Below are 21,180 nucleotides of genomic sequence, written 5' to 3' on the forward strand. Positions count from 1 at the left end.
AAACAATAAACTCCCCAGACTCTTTAGCCTACATAGCCTAGCCTTTTTGTTACTGTTCATCGTGGCATTTGCTGAGAAACAAATAGTTCGCAACACACACTGAACTTGAATCAAACATTCTTTAGAACACAGCTGATCAACCGTCTGCTTTTCACTTTTGAATGAAGTTCCAGTAGTTGCGGAGTGATATGAGAGACCTGAATTAGAAGCACTAACTCCGTTGCCATTGACAGCGGTCATTATTTTTTTCAGAGGTCCTCTAGTCGAAAAATAATGACCACTAGAACTGGGAAATCCCATTCAAGTCAATGGAGCGTTCTACTTGCATTGAGAAGAGCCGTGTAATAAATGTGGGTAATAATGTTGCTATAGTGTCTGATCTAACTGAGCTTTAAATGGATGTGTTACGGGCCCCTCTGATAAAAGAAATGTAGGTTTTGAGTGGAAATCAGAGCTGAAACATTTAGACAGATTGAATCAAGTTTTCAAATCTTGACACATTTGCTTTCACAAATGTTTTCAAATCCATTGCTGGACCTTAATATACTCCCTTTCACTGTATGTGTGTGGGTGTGTGTGTGTGTGTATATATATACACATAAACATACACATACACACACACACACACACACACGATGTGAATCACCAGGAAAAGAGGAAATACACACTGATGCACATCTAGTGTGCACATTCACATCCAGTTCGCGATGACATGGTGACAAACATATCCTCCAGGAACAAACGAAGAGTCAATGAGGAGAGAAAAATGCTTCCTTCTCTGAAGCCTCTCAAAAACTAAACATCCCAGCGTCCACATAACAAACAGATTACCTCACCGCTAAAAAAAGGGACAAACAGGCTTATGATGAAATGGAAAAGGAAACGAGACAGGCACAGGCCCACATTCACAGCCACAAAAACTACCGTTACTCAGATCCAGGGCTCGAAATTAACGTTGTCCCGACGTCCCGGGGACCATAAAAAATGCTTCCGGGACACAATAGAATGTCGTCTGGGACAACTCTGGGACAGTAGAAAAAATGGCAAAGCAAATTTCAAAATTGGTACTTTTTCCCTAATCTGGTCACAAGGGAATCTAAACGTATCTTTCACGTCTGAATAAAATTATACAAAATTTGACCTGGCGTAACGGGCAGCTTGCAAAAACAGCGTTAGCCAGCTGATCTGTAAAGAAGCGGTTTTGTACACGCAGCCTTGCAACACTGTTTACTGCTCTTCAAATCACTGTAGGCTACAATGTTATTTTTGGTACAAATATAGTAAGATACCCAAATGGGCTGGGTGCTTGCGTTTTCTTAGGAATCCGCTGTATTGGTTAAATGAATAATAAGTGACTCATAGGCCGACACAAAAATAGGGCACGGGTGGTAGACCTAATGGGTCACTTTCCGATATTCCTAGGTTAACTTACCTAACTAGCAGGCAGGTAAATGGCATTTGTTTTCATGATATTGTGAACATTTTTGACTGATAGTGTAGGCCTAAGGTTACACTGGTGTTCTTAAAAGAACAAGAGGACAGTCCTCTCTAAAACGCTGCGTGTTTTCTGTCAGTGACAGACAAACGTCACCAATATCATGCTGAGCTAAATAGCCTACTGCAACTGCGATTTGACAAAACCAAGTGTTGCAAGGTAGCCTATAACTATGAAAACAGTTATTTAAAGTTAGCATTTCACATTTCGCTGTGGCAGTTCTAAGGCCAGGGGTGTCCAAACTGCGGCCCGCCACGCACTTTAATCCGGCCCGCCGAGCATTTATTAGTTCATCATATATCCGGCCTGCCGAGCATTTAATTAGGTTATCATAGGCCAGCAATAGACGACGTTGTGGTTAGGCTACTGCAAACTGCTTTACACTCTTCTTAGAGAACTTTTACAATGTCAAAACAGCTTGTTACATCAAGATACATAGTTGCAGCAGATCTAACTACGTTTTGCTACTTCATTTAATTGGGAACGCATAGAGTGTGCACGAGAGGGTGAGAGCGCGGCAGGAGAGTAGCCTATCTGACAGCTTTGTGGTCATTTCCCACGCTACTTATTGTTTTTTTTCCACTGAGATCTGTGCCCATGACATCACGCCAAACTGACACTGAAATTAAAGACATGTGAAAATAGATTATTGACGGAATGTTTTACAACCCTGTCCGTCAAAACGACGGACAATGAGAAAGTATAGTGCAACCTCAAAAAAGAGCCAAAAGCACAATCTCTGAAAATGAGTGTTGTGTGAAACAGCAGATGATTAATGTTAATAAAATGGTGTTTAATAAATTGTTCAGAACTGACATGGTGGACCAGAATGAGTTAATTAAGTGATGCAAGTTACTGATTATTATGCTGTTTATTATGTAGAATGGGAAAAAAACAAGAACTTGAATTTGGGACACTGGTGGTTGGTGAAAAAAAAAAAGTTAATTTCGACACACACACACACACACACACACACACACACGCGCTAGAAGGCCCTTTCTGTGGCTCACCTTATCCTCCTTGAGCCATTTCTCGAGCAGCTGCTTGCGTCCCTGCTGCAGCACGGGCCTGCACAGCTCCAGGGACTCAAACTTGTTGAGCTGGCCCTGGTCCAGCAGGATCCCGAAGTACTGGAGGAGCGGCGAGGTCTGGCCGGGCTGCGCCGGAACGCTCTGGAAGCGCCGGATGGTGTCTGGAGTGCGCAGGATACCCTGAGGGACGACACGGAGGGAGGAGATGGGTGGGGTCCATGTGAGTTATTACACACACACACAGGCTGAAAACTAAGAAAACATTCCAAGAAGAACTAATACATGCGCTTGAAACAGAGTTCTTTCTGTGGTAGTCCAATGAAAAGCGATTCACAACGTTGGCTGGACATAAAAGGGGGGGGTGGTCTTGGGGGGTCTGTCGTATTTAGAACAGATTGTGCTTGGCCCTAACGTTTGTTTGTGAATCGCTCAAGCGAGGGGGCTTCCCTTTCAAGCAGAGCCCAGCAGCTGTACCTTGGGAGCATTGGCGGCCACCTTGGCAGCCTCAGAGTAGTTTCCTGCCGCAAACAGGTTGTTGAACTTGCGGGCGAAGAGTTCCTCGGCGCCTGCCAGGTTGTTGCGGACGGCCATGCGGAGGGCCAGGTCAGGGTTCTGCAGCACGTTGGTGATATAGGGGATGATGTTCTCCTCTTCGACACACACAGACAGAACCTGCAGAACACACAGACGTGGGGGGAAGGATGGAGTTTTGCTCTGGTCACCATCAAAGAACCGGGTGAAAGTATGCAGATATTGTGACAACAGGATACCTTTTCTGGTACAGATCTATTCATAGCTTTGCATAGCAGAGTAATGAGCAATGGCACAATAATATGCACAATATGTTATGGTCAAAGGCTTTACTCCCCAAGGGCTTTACCCCCCCCCCCCCACCACCTTATTCTACGTGATCCGCCTCTTGGTTTAATTTTACCTTGTTAAAAACAACAAGGAAACACTGAAGTCCCCCCCCGACTCAGACTAAAGCAGAGGCTCCAGAGGAAGAGGATCCTCTGTAACATGAGGACATTGAACGCCATGGCAGAAGGGTGTCCCCTTCTCCTCTGTGTAGCCTTGTCCCTGGGTTGAACAGGCGCTTTGTGAATGATCTACCAGTCAGGTGAAATGGGGATGAGAGGGAGTTTATGGTTCCACTGTAAACTATGGACGTATAATATAGAGGCTGCTAATTGCCTTGCTACTCCGATGCAAAAAAGCACCCCAAAGATTTCTGATCACTCATCACTACAAGATAATGTTGATGTGAGAACTTTAGCGGAGGTCAGAGATGGCACGTGAGCTAACCATTTGCACATGGCTGGTCATGCACTACTTTTTAAAACCAGCTAAATATGACTGTGACCTCTGTGACACTTCCAGCTACATACCTGCTGATTCTGCCCGAGCACGACAAGAGACATTCCATGAAGCGACACCGGCCTATAAACCACTGAAATGTGCTTCACTTTAATACCTGCTCAGCAACATTTCACAGTTAATGATCAACATACCTTCACCTTCATCACCAAAGGGTGCAGAGATGCTGGTCACTCTTGTACGAACAAGTGTGGTTTATGTTAATTGACATATGAATGGCCATTACCTGTCACACACTGTTCAGCTGTTTATAGGATTGGACATGACACATTGTGTGCTTGATTAATGATTTACATGACTGTGCCAAGCATATTTGGTTGTCCATAATGTGAACGTGCAGGTACAACGTACTTGCTGGTGTTTTGCATGTTCTGTATATGACTGAGCGGTGCTTTTGTCTGTGCTGCCAACTCCCCAAGAGTGTTTTTGTGCGTGTTCCCCCATGTGACTGAGTGATTGTGGGCTTGAAATGGGGGCCCCGGCGCTAAGTGAGGCACCAGGTCATACAGCCACAGCTGTTTATACGCTTCAGCAACCCACCCCCATCTATCTACCTCTCTCTCACAGTATCTTCTGTCTGCCACTGTCTCTCTCTGTCAGGGGAGAGAAGAAAGCCCACCCCCCTCAAATGTGGGTCAGCTAATAGAGAACCCGATAGAGGGATAGGGATGCGCACACACACGCACGCACACAAAAATAGAGCTCTTTGTGATGATCAGCTTTCAGTCACACACACAGGGGCAGTGTGTGTGTGTGAGAGAGAAAGAAAGGAGATTTGGGGGGGGGGGGGGGGGGGGGTTCCTGACGTCAGTGGCGGCTGCAGGCAGTGGAACAGCACAGTGCCGTCCGGTGCTGACACTGGTCAAAGCCCACTGCGAGGGAGGTCGGGCACGAGTGCCATCAACCTGCTCCACTCACGCACATGCAGCATCCTGGAGGCTGCACTCAGATGGGATTATCATACAGAGATGCTGTTCTTATAAATATAATGCGCATAAGGTCACAACACCTCAGCTCTGTTTCGAGTAACTACTACAGCCACAGCTGAGAGCATTCTGTATTCATGTGGATCACGATCTGGACATAGTGCTCTAGGATTGATACTCAGTCTAACTCCTTAAATAAAGTCATGATTTACAAAAAATAAAGAGTGCTATTTCTGCTAGGTATAGGAAGCATCTAATCATAAATCTGACCCATTTTGACTCTAAACAGATTAACAAGAGTAGAAGCAAATAAAGGGAAACAATTGCATTCCAACCACACATCCTCACTCAATGCCTGCTACATTCTAAGAATTTATACATAAGCAACGGTCAATTTATCTATCTAAGCTTTATGAATACATATTCCTCTGAACAGTCCCACAACAATTACTCATATCCCAGAATGAAAGCTTGGTAGACAAATCTTGCTGGGGGCTGTTTGCGTGTGAGTCTGGATGATGCGAGGCTGATGGATGAAACATACTATCAAGTGTGTCAAGTTACACTGGCTCTGCCCCACAGAGTAGAGAGATACACGACACAGTGCACCACAGGAGGAAGAGGAAGAGGAGGAGGAGGGGGAGGCCACTGAGCACAATGATGTCAAGAGGGTCATGGTGATGCACGAGACCCACGCTGTCTATGATTGGCCTAGATTAGTGACCGGGCTCCTCCCTCTCCTGCTAGCACCAGAGGAATTAAGCCTGCCAGTCAATGCCGCCCACTGGTGTCACATGATACATAAAAGGCCTAGGATTTCTTCCACTCGTTCTTTTTTCTCTTTTCAATTTTCTTCCCTCTCTCCACCAACCACTTCTTTCTCTTCCAGCCTTCCTTTTCAGCCCGTTTGAGAAGTTCTCTGCTTCAGCATTCCTCCCTTCTTCCCTCCCCCTCTCAAGGTCATCCCAGACGGCAGCACATCACTAGCCGCGCAGCAGCAGCAGCTTACAACCTGCCTCCATCCCCCCCTTCAATTCACACTTTCTCCTTCCCTCTGTGACTCACTCTCTCTCTCTCTAGCTCTCTCGCTCTCCTTGTTTCTCTCCTTCTCTCTTTCAATCACCCCCCTCCAGGACCTTGGGAGAGAGTGAGGGGAAAGTAGAGAGCAAGGAGTGCAGAAAGACAAGCTCAGTGGCACACGCAGCCAATTGGCTGCTCCCGCGCCATGACTCACAGGCAAGAAGCATGGCAGCAGAGTCTTTGAAGGAGAAAATGGACAAGCGACAAAGACTCAAGACAGACACACACACACACACACACACAGATATTCCAGTTGTGTATTGGCCCAATATGCAGTCTTTATCCGCAGTAGTCGCTTTGTAAAACCACTAATAACAAAACATAAACCGGTTCATCACATCCTTAAGCCACCTGAGTGCGAGAACCACACAGACACAGCTGAAAAAAAAACCTGAGTGTGACGCATATTGTTTGGCCAGACAGACGCTGTGCATTAGAGTGATGGTAACTCTAGTCTGCCGGGTAAGGGGCCTGGCATGTAAGGTCTGAGGCCGTCTAGATCAGCTTTCAGCCCTCGTGTAAATTATTGATGCCTTTCTGGGGCTTGACTGGAAAATTATTTAACGGCCGGCAAGATCTGGTTATCCTGGCAACACAACGGACGGGGGGGGGGGTTAGAGTCGGTTTGGAGTGGATGGAGGCCCACACACAGGTTTGCCTGCAATATTTTTCACCTCTGAGGATTTGCAAGTGGGTGGCGCCTCGGTCGCCAATGATGATCGGGGGGGCGCTACATTATCTAGAGCTCACCGCTCAGCCCAGGGCCTCTACAGGGGCTTAACCTTGAAAACGTGATTGGAAATTAAACGAAACACTTGAGAGACCGAGGAGGGAGAGAAGGAGAATCAGAGCATGTGCATGAGAGAGAGGGAGGGAGAAAGGAAAAGACATTGAATGAGCAAGCGCCAAGAGAGAGAGAGAGAGAGAGAGAGAGAGAGAGAGAGAGAGAGAGAGAGAGAGAGAGAGAGAGAGAGAGAGAGAGAGAGAGAGAGAGAGAGAGAGCTGAAAGAAAGAAACAGATAGCAGTGGGAGGAGAGAGAGAGGGAGAGAGAGAGAGGCTGCCTGGGGACAGTAAGAAAGGAAGGGGGTAATTTTCTTATCGCTCTGTGATCAGGGCTGGTGATGAGCATCCTCTCGGGTAATCAGCTCCGAAAGCGCCTCTCCGCTCCACACATCTCTCAAGTTTCCCCCGAGGCCCTGTAGATTAGCCTGTTACAACTACTGTGGCAGCCAAGGCAACGGCCCCTAATAACCCTAATCGCCTTTTCAGACCATATTGTTCACAACGTATTTTCATACACAGACTGATGCCAGACTCGTGTGTTTCAATGTGCAGATTCAGACACACATTTTCAGTGCAGAATCATGGACAGACAGCGCATTACCACTTGCAATTAGAGAGGGACAACTGGAGACATGGAGGCGACCATATCAGTGGGATCTGGCTGGCTGGCACACACACACACACACAAACACACAAACAGCTGTGGAAGGGAAGGGCAAGCAATGCTCATGTACCTGTCCTTTCCTGTTGACGCCGATGATGCCAGCGGTGGCTTCGTGCGGGGCGGTCACGAATATGGTCTCTCCGCTGATGCGGTTCATGTAGATGCAGGTGCCAGTCTCCAGGTCGTACAGGTGGATGTAGCCGTACTTGGTGATGAGGAAAACCACATCCTGTTTGGAGCTGATCTGCACGCACAGAGGAGAGAAATCCAATCAGACGGACAGATACAGAGACAAACTTGCAGCGTTTCCCATACATTGACTTATTTGTGGCAGCCCACCACAATATCAACATTGACCACCACACAATGATTTCTACAGGTTCTACTAAATTGTGCTTAAATCTGGTTAGCATCATAGCCACGGTGCGCTAATGTGTTAAAAACTGTTGCATTCAAGTTAATTCTGCAAACCTACCACCACAAATAGAATTCAATTCTGTGGGAAACACTGACTTGCATCTGATCCAATCACACCCCAGGTAGGGATGTCCCGATCCAGCTTTTTGCACTTCCGATCCGATACCGATATTGTAGCTTTTAGCATCGGCCGATACCGACCGATCCAAGCATGTATTAAAGATTAAAGATATTTATTTTATATTTTGTTGTTATACTCATATTGAAAAGGGTTTTACTCTTAAGAACAACTAGCCAACTTAATTAGGTTAGTTTGAATAATCCACAGTGGTTGGTAATTAGAAGCTGACCTGTTTATTCTTAACAGGGTTAAATAAACACAAAATAATAAATAGTCAATTAACCACACAAACTGAATTGGCATCAGTGCTCTGCTCTTGAACAACAAGAGTGTAAACCAAGGCTTAAAAAGCCACCAGTGCAAACAATATTGTAAACTGTATAAAAAAAGCAAAACACAGAAAAGCTGAGTAGAAAATAGTCAATTAACCACACAAAACGAATTGGTTGGCATCAGTGCTCTGCTCAAGAGTGTAAACCAAGGCTTAAAAAAGCCATCAGTGTAAACAATATTGTAAACGATCTAAAATTCTATATAAAAGCAACACACACAAAACCTAAGTAGAAAATAGTCAAATTACCCCACACACACTGAATTGGCTATAACAACCCAAATAACTGTCACGCCTTCTACAGTATTGCTATCTCCTCCACACTTTACTGCTCCATCTCCATACTCCCTTCAATTTCTACTGTTTGCCCCGGCTGCAGTCTGAGCATGATGGGGAGATTCTTCTTCTATTCACAAAGGTGATCATTTCAACATGCTCAGGTTTCAGCCTGCTCCTGTGCTCATCAATGATAAGTGAGACTGCGCTAAAAAGCCTTTCACTGTTGCGTTTTAAAAGCGAAACTGATGCCACAACTGGTCTGGGTTTGCTGAAGTAACCTAGGCTACAGGCTGCATTTATTAGGCTACAGAAAATCAAGCAACATAGCACGTAGGCCTATCTACACTATTTAGAGACAGGAGCTTAAGTTTACCGCGACAACAGCTGTCACTAATCGTAGTCGTAGGCTGCGCCTACTGGAAGCTTCTACCCTTTTGGATGTGTAGAGTTGTAGGGCTAGGTGCACTTAGTTGTTAGCGATTGACCAGGTTGCTTTTTGAAATGAAATGCGTTTGTTAGGCTAGCCGATTGTAAAAATAGGGAAATTAAAGTGCGTGCTGTGCCTATACATTACACAAACAATCTTAAAATCGCAGAGATAACATTCGTTAGACAGGCAAAGCTGTCAGCAGCAACATGCATAAGAGCCTTAATAGTAAGAGGGTCTCGCGGACACGGTTAACATTAGGCTATATTAATTCAACTGTGACATGAAATTTTTGCTCGATAACTTTAAATTCTTAGTGGGACATGCACAGACAAGTGGGATGCTGGACAGGTTGCTAGGTGTGCTGAAAAACACGGACCGGATTTGGGGGAAAAGCTGAAAAAAACCGGAATGGATTACCTATATCGGTGCGCTGGAAAACACGGACCGGAGTTTTGAAAACAAACTGGATCGGGAGTCCGGATCGGGATTTTCCCGTGCAGGCCGATCCCACATTTTTTGCTAATATCGGCGGCCGATCCGATCCAAATATCGGATCGGGACATCCCTAACCCCAGGTACATATTTCATATTTGTGTGATCATAATAACTAACATGGTCAACAGTAAGCATATTTATTGACATTCTAAAGACGTATAAATCTGAAAATAACAACACTCGTGCAGTTGTCGGGCAAACCTGCCCCTTCCATGTGAGGAAACATCAGACTCTGACCTGCATGGCCACTGGGAAGTCATTCTGGGCCTCTGGAGGGAAGAACACATCCACTGCCTTCTTGGGAAACGGCTGGTTGCCTGTGGGCGGGGTGCCCACCTCGATGATGTGCAGCTGCAAGGGGGAGCAGATCCAACAGGAGTGAGAGTGAGAGTGAGAGTGAGAGCGAGAGCGAGAGCGAGAGCGAGAGCGAGAGCGAGAGCGAGAGCGAGAGCGAGAGTGAGAGCGAGAGCGAGAGCGAGAGTGAGAGTGAGAGCGAGAGCGAGAGCGAGAGAGAGAGAGAGACATGTCAGTGCATCAGCAGTGAGAGAGAAGAGGGCCTGGTTTTGGAAAGGCTCTGGCTTTGGAAAGGCTCTATGAGCACAGCTCCACTAACGAGCCGGTAATGGTGTGGGAAGGCTGAGTGAGAGCTAAATAACCCCAATTACAACTCAGCGGACCGTGAAGCGCCAATTTCAGGCTATTATGAATCGAATTAGGTTTGACATTAAGCCTCGCGAGGAAGCGTTAGGGTTAGCACAGCTCTTCATACCAGTTCTAAAACTCCAAGGTGAGGCTTGCAAACCATATTCATGATAAGAAGTCTACTACCACTAAGAACTATGAGAATCCAGACATCTTACTGCTTAATTTCTTCTTCACTTCCTTAACGGCGCTGTCTAATACTTTTTTCAATCGCACTTTGAATAGACTAGCCAGTGCTTCAAGGGGGACCATATTCATGCATATTGCCATCAGAAGCAAAGCTAAAGGTGATGATACATAGGGCAACTTTTTGGGCAAGGCTGACGTGCACTGTTGTCGGCAACGGGCAACCAGGTGACACAGGGCAATTAATCAGGGCAACAGACAACTGGCAACAACCCTATAGCTTGCGATAACTTTGTTAGCAAAACCACTGCTAGTTAACTAAATCCCATTCATTCTCAATGGAGCCGGGGTAGGCTAACGGGCATTTGCACTTTACTGGAAAAAACTGTGTTATTTAGAACCTCAGCACATGAAAATAGATGTGTGTGTATATATATATATATATATATATATATAGTTTTTTAAGCATTTGATGGGGTAAAATGCCCAGTTTGGGTTTCAACATAACTTACCGGAGTAAAAAATATATAAAAAGCCTCTCTTTTTCGTACTTCTCGTTCCAGCATCTTTGTTGAAAATTTCAGAAGCTCACAGATGGTCATGCGATCCATTGCTAGCATTCTGACTGGATCATCTCAAAACGTTGCCCATAAGTAAATAAGTTGTCCAAATCGTTCAGATAGAAATTAATGTTGCCCAATCGCAATGGGAAAGTGTCGCTCACCAACATTGCCCGGCAACATTGCCCAAAAGGTTGTCCCGTGTATCATCACCTTAAGAGTGTAACGTCACCCACCTTTCCACCTGCCTGGCCCCTGACGGCAAAGCAGAAGAGCGTAGACTCCTCAGCATTGCCCTCCATCTTGAACTGGGCAAAGCTGGCTGCGTGGCCCTCGATGGGCTGGGACACCTTCCTGTCCACAGAGTACAGCTGCATGGCCCCCACCACACGGTTTTGCTACAACACAACAAACACACAAGTACATCAGGCCAAGAGTAGAAGAGACCGATGGGAGATCGCTTTTGTGTGTGTGTGTGTGTGTGTGTGTGTGAGGCTGGGAGGATATACAATACAGTGGGATGGATGGATAGTGTCACAAAATACAGACAAAACCGGGACAGTGAAGAGTGCCGTTTTCTGATCGGTGCTTTTTACCAACCTGGGCCGAGATGCCGATGAGAAGCAGCCATTTCTGCTTGGCATCGGTGCGGTAGTTGATGATCTGGCAGCCGGCCAGGCTGGAGTGCCGGTCGAACACTTTGACTGGCTGCGAGTCGCCCTCCATGCTCCAATGGTAGACGGCGTTGTCGGTCACCAGGGCAACGGTGTTGAGGGAGATCCACTTCCAGAAGGTGACGTCATCGGTCATGGTGTGGGCCTTCATCTTGCTCTTCATCTCGATGTTAAAGATCTGAAGGGTTTTGGCAGCTGGTGGAAGGTGAGGGAGAGGAGGGGGAACAGAAACACACGTTCAGGGCCTTCATGGCAAGGATGTGGGTGGTGGGTGCAGAGGTTTGAGACAGACTTGGCCAGGTTATTAGAGCAAAAACCCATACAGAAATTGTCACAGAAGGCAAAGGGAAATTAAAACACCAAATTCCACTTGATTGCCGAGACTCAAGCTTGAAATTTTGGTAGCCATGGCAGCAGGCGCATCAGGCAAGCACACCATGACTGAGAAAGGTCAAACAGTCGCTCAGGAGAGAGAACTAAAAGCCAACGACTGAAAGGAAAGCACAGGGGGAGAGAAATATATATTTCTTTCTCAACCAACTAGGACGATCTCATGAGGTTCATCTGCATTCAGTTGAGCAGAGTTAAAGGTGTGAAACGGCAGTGATCAGACAATTTTGTGACAAATGTAAAAGGAATGCAGAATTCAGGGTGCATTTAGGCAACAAATAGAGATAAACTAAGTTCCAAACAGACCAGATCATACTAATCAATGGAGAAATATTGCTGCTCTATCCAATCATGTTCAGGCTAGTGAAACAATACTCACCTTTGGTTTGAACTTCATGCAAATAGTGAAAGTCAGCAATATTATATGATCACCATTTTTAAATTTTTATTATTTTTTTTGCTTCGATGAGCAAATTACATTATGTCTTAAAATGGTACACAACAATTAGTGTCAAGATTGCCAAAGGATAAATTAAGAACCTTAATTAAATAGCCACTCATCCCCAAATAAAAATCTCAATGATGGGTTAAGCATTTTTTTAATGTGATAAATGGCTGATGGTGTGAGCTGCAGAATTTCAATGAGCCAGCTGAAGCATTGAGACCCCAGAATCACCTGATCTACACAAGCACATGACCAGACTGGAGCAGAGCACCTCAGGAATGGGGCCACACACAAGCAATAAGGATATGCGTGTGTGTGTGTGTGTGTGTGTGTGTGTGTGTGTGTGTGTGTGTGTGTTTTAAACCTGTCTGAATGCAGATTAGGAAGGGAGGAGGGGGACAGACCACCGTACTACAGTAGAGACAACACACCCAGACAACACTATGACAGGGTGGTGGAGGTGGTGGTGGAAGGGGGAGGGAGGTCGAGGAAGGAGAAGGGTTTGTGCACAACTCACAAGGAATGCCTCTCACATTACACATTACACAGTGTTTACAAGGCCACACTCCACTGAAAATCACATTAGGGAACAGACACACGGAGGGAAGCACAGTTTCTGACCAACAGTTTCCCTAACTGATCTAATTTGCCAATACAAGCTTTTCCCCCCTTAACCGGCCTTTTAAACCACAAACAACCTATCAGTTCGGGGCTAATCTGATTTCATTCCACTGGCATTAGACAACTCCATCATACTCTTCTGCACCCTATACGCCATGTCTGCTAGCAAATGCCTGATACATCTGATCAGGAAGATTCAATTTCACGTCCCTTTCAAAAGGGCCCGCAACTGAATTAATTATGGCGATCCATTCAATCACCAAGCCTTAGATCAAAAGGGACAGGTCTCTACGGCCCAAACTTTTCTCTCCGTGAATGACCAACACAGGCACCCAATTTCTCGGTGGCTACGCTGCCTGACAGCTAGTGGGAATGAATCCCTGGAAGGCTGGGAAAGCACTCGCTGGGACACTTGCACACAGTGAGTCGGGGTTGGGGGGAGGGTGAACAGGTGGAATGTGGGGGAAACTGCCAAGCAATGCAATTACTTTTGTTTCTTAAAGAAAAATAAGAATAATAATTCCAACCAATAAAAACAAATATGTACCCTGCAGATATTCTCCCCGAAAAAGATCACAATCACATTTAAGGAAATCAATATGATGGCACATTCAAGCTATAGGAATTGTGAAAGTCAGATCCTGTTCAAACGTATGTTTTCTATTTCCATCTTTCGAGTTAGCTTGAAGAGCAAGTACGAGTTACTGTTAACTCAAAGCCAGTACTGGTCTTTCTCTTGAAAAGGTCTGCGTAAATGAAGCCGATGCCACAATTAAGTACTTTCATAAGCATGTTTTATGTAGTCTCTCTACATAATTACTTGAGAAAAACAAATGTGGTCACAGCTTACATCATTTAACAGTGAAGTCAAAAGTATCCAATTGAGATAAAAACTATGGTTTTCAGAAGTCACACGGGCAGCTCCTTTTAGGAGACTTCAAAACAAATCAGTGAAAATGGGGTTTAGTCTTCGAACAGGATTTTGACTTCCACAAATTGTGGTGTTGAAATTTTAACTCACCGTCTGCATACACATAAGAAAGCAGTAACAAAAAAAACAAACAAACAAACAAACAAAAACAGAAAAACAAAACAGACAAAGCAATTATGGCTGCAGGACAAAAATATCTATTGTATACTAGTAAAGTTTATATCTTTACAATTAACATCTCTAACAGGTACATCGGTTAATAAAAATAAGATCTGTAAAATGAATGGGAGGACAAGCAGGTCCACATGTAGTGGTATTGTACAAAATACAGAATGAAATGCACAGACAGTGTATGAGCAGTCTTTTTTTTTATTGTTATTTTGAGGCGCTGCACAAACCCCCAAAGCTAACACTAAACAGTTTTAATGAAGCTTGTACAGTCTTATGATTTGTCTAGATCTCATCCAGCGAGGTTTAGCTATGCTGACATCTGACGTCCTTGAGAGAGAACAGCTGGCCTTTGGGCGGAGGGGCCCTGGCACAAGCTCTGTGTGTGTGTGTGTGTGTGTGTGTGTGTGTGTGTGTCTATGTCTCTGTGTGTGTGTACCTTTGAGGGCGATGACTTTGCTGGCGGGATTCATGATGGCGCTGTCAGCGGAGATGGGCCTGCGAATGGGGTTGTTGGGGTCACCCAGGTCAATGATGACCACCTGGGCCTGCTCTCCCACCTTCTCCCGGATGCAGATGAACTTGTCCGACTCCATCGTCAACGTGCTGAAGCCAATGTTGGCCGGATTTATCCCCAAATTTTGGAGCTAATATGGCAGCGAGAGAGAGAGAGAGAGAGAGAGAGAGAGAGAGAGAGAGAGAGAGAGAGAGAGAGAAAAGGAAGAAAAAAAACACAAAAAAACCAAAACATGAGTAAGTGTTACTTTCATTGCAAGCCGATTCATCCCAGTAAAATTGATTGTCCAATTGTATCCTCCTGGGCGCTCACAGCTATTCTGAGAGGCGTCGACTGTGTCAATTGGCACAATATGTCCCAGCCATTCTGTGCGATGGCAAACTCACAAACACCAGAAAAACAAGTGAGCAACCGAGCACATAAGCAAATGCGCGCACGCACACAGGATATGAAAAACATTACATTTTTTCACCAATTTGATCATCAATTTAGACAATGGAGCTAAAACATGAAAATGGGCAATGCACCACACTTTACACGTTGCCATGGAGCACAGACAGTTTATTTATTACTCCGTGACTCATTCTGTATGTCTGGTTTAAGTTCAGATCTCACACTGCTTCGTCACTGCAATGTAAATCTGCAACACATAGCTGTGTGTACGTGCGTGCGTGCGTGCGTGCGTGCATGCATGCGAGAGAGAGAGAGAGAGAGAGAGAGAGACTGGACATCTGCACATTACTGACTGGTCGTCATGGCAATACTATACACTCCCCTCTGCACACTGTGCTGTGACTGAGCATGTGCTCGGTGTCTGAAATGGGCCACCACATCCTGGTGCAGTGCAGCTCTGTTGCAAACACCTGTGCACTATTGGTAAACAGAATCCTGAAAACATTACACTTGACCTGAAGCTGAACCCACCTCAGCCAGGCAAACTCTCTGTGTGCGCATAGTAGGTTTGTGTGAATCGCCAACCTGTCTGTGTGCGTGCGTGTGTGTGCGTGTAGCCAGCACAGGGATGAAGACGTGAGCGGGGGTTAACAGCAGTGACAAAAACAAAAGCCTGTGGGACACCAGATTAACCACCTGGCACCAGCTGCCTCCTCCTGCTCTCTGTCTCGCTCTCGCTCTGTCTCTCTCTCTCTCGCCCCCCCCCACCCACCTTTCTCCCTGGCAACCACAGTACCCTGACCACTTCTACTACTACTACTACTACTACTACTGCTGCTGCTACTCCTGACAAAGCACAAGCTGCTGCAAGGAGCTAAGCTGTGCGCTCTCGATGAAAACAAGCCATACAACAGCCTAGCAATGGGAGTCAGGACTCTGGTTTCAACATGCATCAATGAGCAAATTGGATGTGGGCAAAACAGTGCAAAGGACTATGACACGTTAAAATGATCCATTTAGCGGCTAGGTTGGTACTTGCCAGTGAGTGCTTGGGGGGAATGATAGTATCTCTGTCTGTGTGCTTGTAAAGCCTCACTCCAGTCAGTGAGCTGTGAGATCAACTGTGCCTTTCTGGGTGTGTAACCTCTAGGATTTTTTTTTCCTGAGGATCCTTCACAGAACGCTGTTATGGTCTAACGTCTCCTGGAAACGATTAGCCTAGATCCTGAAGTATAGCCTGAAAAGTGGGTCTTGCTTTCACAGGACATACCAGACGGATTGCTAATACCAGGGAGCCTGAATCTGAACATGGGGCTGGGCGGTGGTGGAGGGAGAGCAGCTGGAACCAAAAACATCCTCGTCTGTGGTGTTCTTCGTCTTCCCACCGAGGCTGTACAGCCTGAGGGTGGAGGTGGGGATGGAGGGGGCAGAGGGTAGGGGTTGACGAGAATGCAACTTGACGGGGGTGACATGGGGGTGCAGGGGAGCTTATGTAATCTCACTCTGAGCGTTTAAATAAAAACACACACACGTCAGTGGAGCGCCAGAGCACTGATGTGGAGACCCACTCCTATGACATTCTCACCACCATGGCATTTTGCTGGGTGTCTTTCACATTGCGGATGGGTCAGGCAGGAGGGTAAGATCAGAGAGACTGCAGAGAGGTATCACTGACATGTCAACCAAGGTTCGGATGTGAAGAGGATCACTGTTCTCAAGCTCACTCACAAAGGCAGGATGTGGTGACGAGGTTGAGATTGCAGGCCAAACATGTACACTCAGCATACGAAGACGACCTTTTTCGCTAACAAGTCTGCAATACACTGACAAAAACAGAGATACGGTATAAAAAAAAAAATAAGCAGATGGCCCCATTTACTGTTTTACTTCACAGACCACAGGGTTGAACGAATAGTCTACTAACTTCGATGACCAAATCAGGCAAAAAATGTAATCATCAATTAGTGGGTGGGGTCAGTGCATGTGTTCTTCATGTAGGGCCTAAGCTCCAATACGACATCTTCACAACCAAAGAAGAAATGCAGGAACGTAACGAACGTTTCACTTTTAACTCTCGCTTTAATGTAAAAAAAGACATTCTTCACTAATCTTACTTAACATTATACAGCATACCTTTTCTATTTTGAAATACTGTCAGTGATCAAAACAGTTACTAGTAGCAGTACTCATGTGCGCGCACACACATACATTCAGATTTCAGCGAGTATGTCAATCTCATCAATCCACACCACTACAGGCAGTTGTAATCAGCCAACAGAGATCAGTGTTCCAGGAAGGGCTCAACGGATCTGAGGTCACCTTTTTATCAATGAAGCAAGCCTGGTAGCCACACCCTGAATCACACCCATGCACATGTAATATGCATACCAGGGTCATTGTCATTTTGCTCAATGAAAGAGCAGGGGCAAAACCAGTAGTACTAGGTTTGCTTCAGACAGACCCAGAACTTGCCATGCCTTCTAAAAACTTGCCATGCCTACTAAGAACAATTATTTCAACCCTTGGCCCAAAACCAGACTATTAGCCTATAGTCAAATGAAAGTATGTTAAATATCTAGGCCGAGCACCTGCTTAGATTTAGATTAGTAATACAAGGTGACCAGTCACCGAAATCAGAAATGAGCCGACTTATCAACTCCTGCCATTCAAATGCGAACTCCCAGTAGCCACCCTGGTTATGTGGAGCATTTTGCCACACACCATCTACAGTAGCACTGATGACGACACGCTCTATGACATCAGTGCTGCGTCTGCCCTGCTCCCATTGGCCAGGAGGAAGCCATGTCCTTGACTACGCTGGCAGTGTGCGCAAGAGAGCTAGCGGACCGCGGGCCAATTACATGCCAGGCTCAGCGATTGTGCTGCAACCGCGGCTCACAGGCAAAATATGACTCAGCTGAGCTAAAACAGACAAGAGAGGCAGACAGCGCACTGTTGGGCACCCCCGGTACAGACACACAGAGTATTGGGCGACGGAACCAAAGAATTCCCAGAGATAACCTTGATCCTGACCCTGAGGAACTTTAACCATTTAGGGACTGGATTAAATTATGAACAACAGGGATGAATTAGTCCTTGGTGGTATGATTCATAGTGGGCAGGATAGGACATCTGAGCTCTTTCCATCCAGCAGGAATTGGTCTGATCTCGAGTGGCTTGAACCTAAGCCTGCCTGGGTTTTACTGGCATCAAAGTTCAGGGCCCTGGTCTCCCCGTGACCCATTTCAGGGACCTAGGAGAGAGATAAAAGCTGTGGTCTTCATTCATCTTCCTGGCTCACATCTGTTGCACAGAACACAGAGATCTACATCTTAAAAGCTTCCGTCTGCCAAGCATGTTAGACTTGTGATTTAGGCTGGGACTTTTCTGAACAATCCTCTCCACATACACCAAATGCAAAAATGCAGTGATTTCAGGTTTTAAAAAGCACTGATGGCGACAGAACCTTCCATGACTTACATCCTTGACACAAGCTTTGCCAGGATCCTAGCCAAGTAATACGACATGAAAGTGCAGAGCAAGCACTTTTTTTTCTCTTGCAGTGATGGTTCCTTTTTCAAAGCAAGTTTAGCAATGCCTACTTTCTAGTTACACCCTTTTAGTCTGGCCCAACACTCACAGTCTAGGAAAATTGCTCACATGTAATTTCAGCAGGCATTATTGCACTACTGTGCCCTCAAATACAAACAATTTTAAACAAAGCAAACCACACAAACCCCTCTGCAAATAATTGTAGCAGTTAGCCAATTGGCTTACTGTGCAATATGCGTGGTCCGACTGAAAGTAACTCAATTCATACACTGCAGTTGGGGCGGGGGGTGGGGCATGTTAAAGGAGGAGGGCATGCGTAGCACCCAAAGGATATAAAATGTTGCATTGCTGTGCGTTGTGATCTGTCCTCAGTCGAGTCCACGGCAGCGTCGCCACAGACCCGATACCCCCCCCCACCAAAGCCCCACCCCCCCCAATTCCACACCTCCCGTAACTGATGACAGAAAGAAGCACTGATGACCTCAGCAAACTCCACTACAGCTCGGAAGGCCCTTTTCTTAGGAATATTATGAAATTGCTTTTAGCCAGTAGCCGTGTCGAAATACCAGCAGGACTAGGTTCCTCTTCATTATGACATCACAAGGAGCGGGCCAGACGCTTGCCTCTGTTACACCACACCGTGCCAGGAGGAGGGAATCTAAAATGACTTGTGCCAACATGACACACACCCTCTCACTGTACAAATTAGACCAGCTGCATTCGTCCGAGATGTTTATTGTTATTCATCTATCCACAGCTTTCAATCATGTTGCCAAGAAATATAATTATTTACAGAAGTATTGTGTGTCAATCTGGTACAGTGTTAGTCATTCATATCTTTATTCATTCATATAGCAGAATCTACCCGCGGCAACTTGCTGTGTAGGTAAGCTATAGGCTATATTTCATGTCTATGTGTGCCTCTGGGAGTCAGAGCCCACAACCTTGAGCTGCTGACAGCATCCTCCTTCCTCTACCAGTTGAGCTGGGGCTACACAATCGCTTCATTCTCAGCTCCAACTGCCCATCCACAGGAACCCCAGCTGCTGAGTTAACCCTTCTGTTGCACGGCAGAGGGGGCAAATGGCACCTGGCTCAGCACAAAAAGCACCCCAGCCTCTGGCATCAGGGGGAAAGGTTCAAGGAAGGGCAGGGAAGGATGTGCAGAGTGCTGACTCCTGAGACTCACAGCGTTCACTGTCCGCTGGCTCCATAACAGGAAGCGGAGTCCCATTGTCCCGGGCTAAGTCAACACTACATCTCCAAGGCGACCATGTGACAGCCTGCTACATGTGACCAGCTAGGCAGTGACAGAAGGGAAAGCTCCAAGGACTCTGTTGTGTGTATGTGTACTTGAGTATGTGTGCATGCATTTGTGTGCATTGTGCGTGTGTGCATGTGCACACTGTGTGTGTGTGTGTGTGTGTGTGGTCTTACAAACATTCCCTTCATACTAACCAACCACTAGCCCACTGGTTTCCTGGCAGTGAGGGGCACTCTTCTCTGCCTTTGAACTGAGGTTTTATTAGCCATTGGGGAAGGGAGGTATGGCCACTCGTGAGGAATCTACACTCCTGAGCAACTCTTGCACTCCCCCACAAGCTAGTCATGAGACACTGGAGAGGTTACCAGGTGAGAGTTCAAGGTTCAACCTGCAGCTCACTGCTCAAGGTGAAGCATTAAACAGGGCACAGCTATAAAGCGCTATCCTTGCACCTGACTGACACCTGACCAGTATTCACACCACCATACAGTGCACCCCATGAGCTTTCATGACTCAACTGAGAAGGTGTAATGCTACCACATTTAGAAAGCCAGGAGATTCTCCTCTATCCAATACTTTAGCACTCTTCCACAAGTGCCAACAGATACATTTCAGAGGGACTGCCACAGATGGATAATCATTTAGTGTAAAACCTGGATTCCAACAAAGGACCCCACAAGTGAAGTGAAACTGGCGCAGCAGTACTACTGAGCTGGCAGAAATGGGGCACGGCTATATAAATGGGAAAACAGGATGTGCTGGAATGTCAGGAATCCCACCACGCAGCAGTCTGTTTCTTCTAACTAGACCCTGGGCCAAGACTTGCAAGGAAGGAGAACAGTCCTTGCACTAACTAGCCTTGCAGTGGGCAGTGCCATTCATGTGTCATACATGTCCTATAAAGGTTGTAAATCTGAGGCTGGCTGAATTGTTGATCCTCCTGCTAATCAGGAATTCTACTGGAATGGTGCCTCATCCATTAGCTAATGGACAGACTGATCCTCTGAATTGGGGGCCCAGCACATCCCTCTCATCCAAGATAGAGGCAGCTCTGTCTGAGGCTAATCTGCCAAAATCAATTCAACATCATAACACACCAGAGACTTTTGAAAAATACAAATTACTGGGCTATTATCCAAAACAAAAATGTAAAATGATACAGTCTATAGTGACACAGATATGTAATGTCACCCTGTTTGCTGTGCATAGCCTTATGGCAATGCATAAAGGCAAGGCTCACAAAGACCACTGACCCTGTGAGGACTAGTTTCTATCTAATTAGTCTTTAGGTCCAGTGACCGGTCAAGTGCAATCAACAGGCAACTGAATGGACACACTTAACACTGTTTTTAATGAATCAATAAGGCATGCACTGGTTGGCATAGCCTAAATACAGTTGCTACAAAG

At 46.0% G+C, this 21,180-nt stretch overlaps 1 protein-coding gene across 5 annotated transcripts in view; it reads right to left on the reverse strand.

The window, feature by feature from the left end:
* The window catches only part of LOC121709307 (clathrin heavy chain 1-like), a 42,567-nt gene that overhangs the window by 18,337 nt on the left and 3,050 nt on the right, over window positions 1–21,180 (reverse strand). For 3 of the 5 annotated variants that reach the window (XM_042092570.1, XM_042092572.1, XM_042092574.1), the window contains exons 2-9: window positions 14,487–14,694; window positions 13,970–13,972; window positions 11,419–11,687; window positions 11,055–11,216; window positions 9,668–9,781; window positions 7,428–7,601; window positions 3,001–3,198; window positions 2,506–2,706 (exon numbers count right to left, since the gene is read on the reverse strand). In XM_042092570.1, coding sequence (XP_041948504.1) covers window positions 2,506–2,706; window positions 3,001–3,198; window positions 7,428–7,601; window positions 9,668–9,781; window positions 11,055–11,216; window positions 11,419–11,687; window positions 13,970–13,972; window positions 14,487–14,694 — 1,329 coding nt within the window. The remainder of the gene's footprint in view (window positions 1–2,505; window positions 2,707–3,000; window positions 3,199–7,427; window positions 7,602–9,667; window positions 9,782–11,054; window positions 11,217–11,418; window positions 11,688–13,969; window positions 13,973–14,486; window positions 14,695–21,180) is intronic. The other 2 variants (XM_042092571.1, XM_042092573.1) reach the window with 1 other exon arrangement.

The sequence above is a fragment of the Alosa sapidissima genome, chromosome 5 (genome assembly GCF_018492685.1).
Source record: "Alosa sapidissima isolate fAloSap1 chromosome 5, fAloSap1.pri, whole genome shotgun sequence".
Classification (NCBI taxonomy): domain Eukaryota; kingdom Metazoa; phylum Chordata; class Actinopteri; order Clupeiformes; family Clupeidae; genus Alosa; species Alosa sapidissima.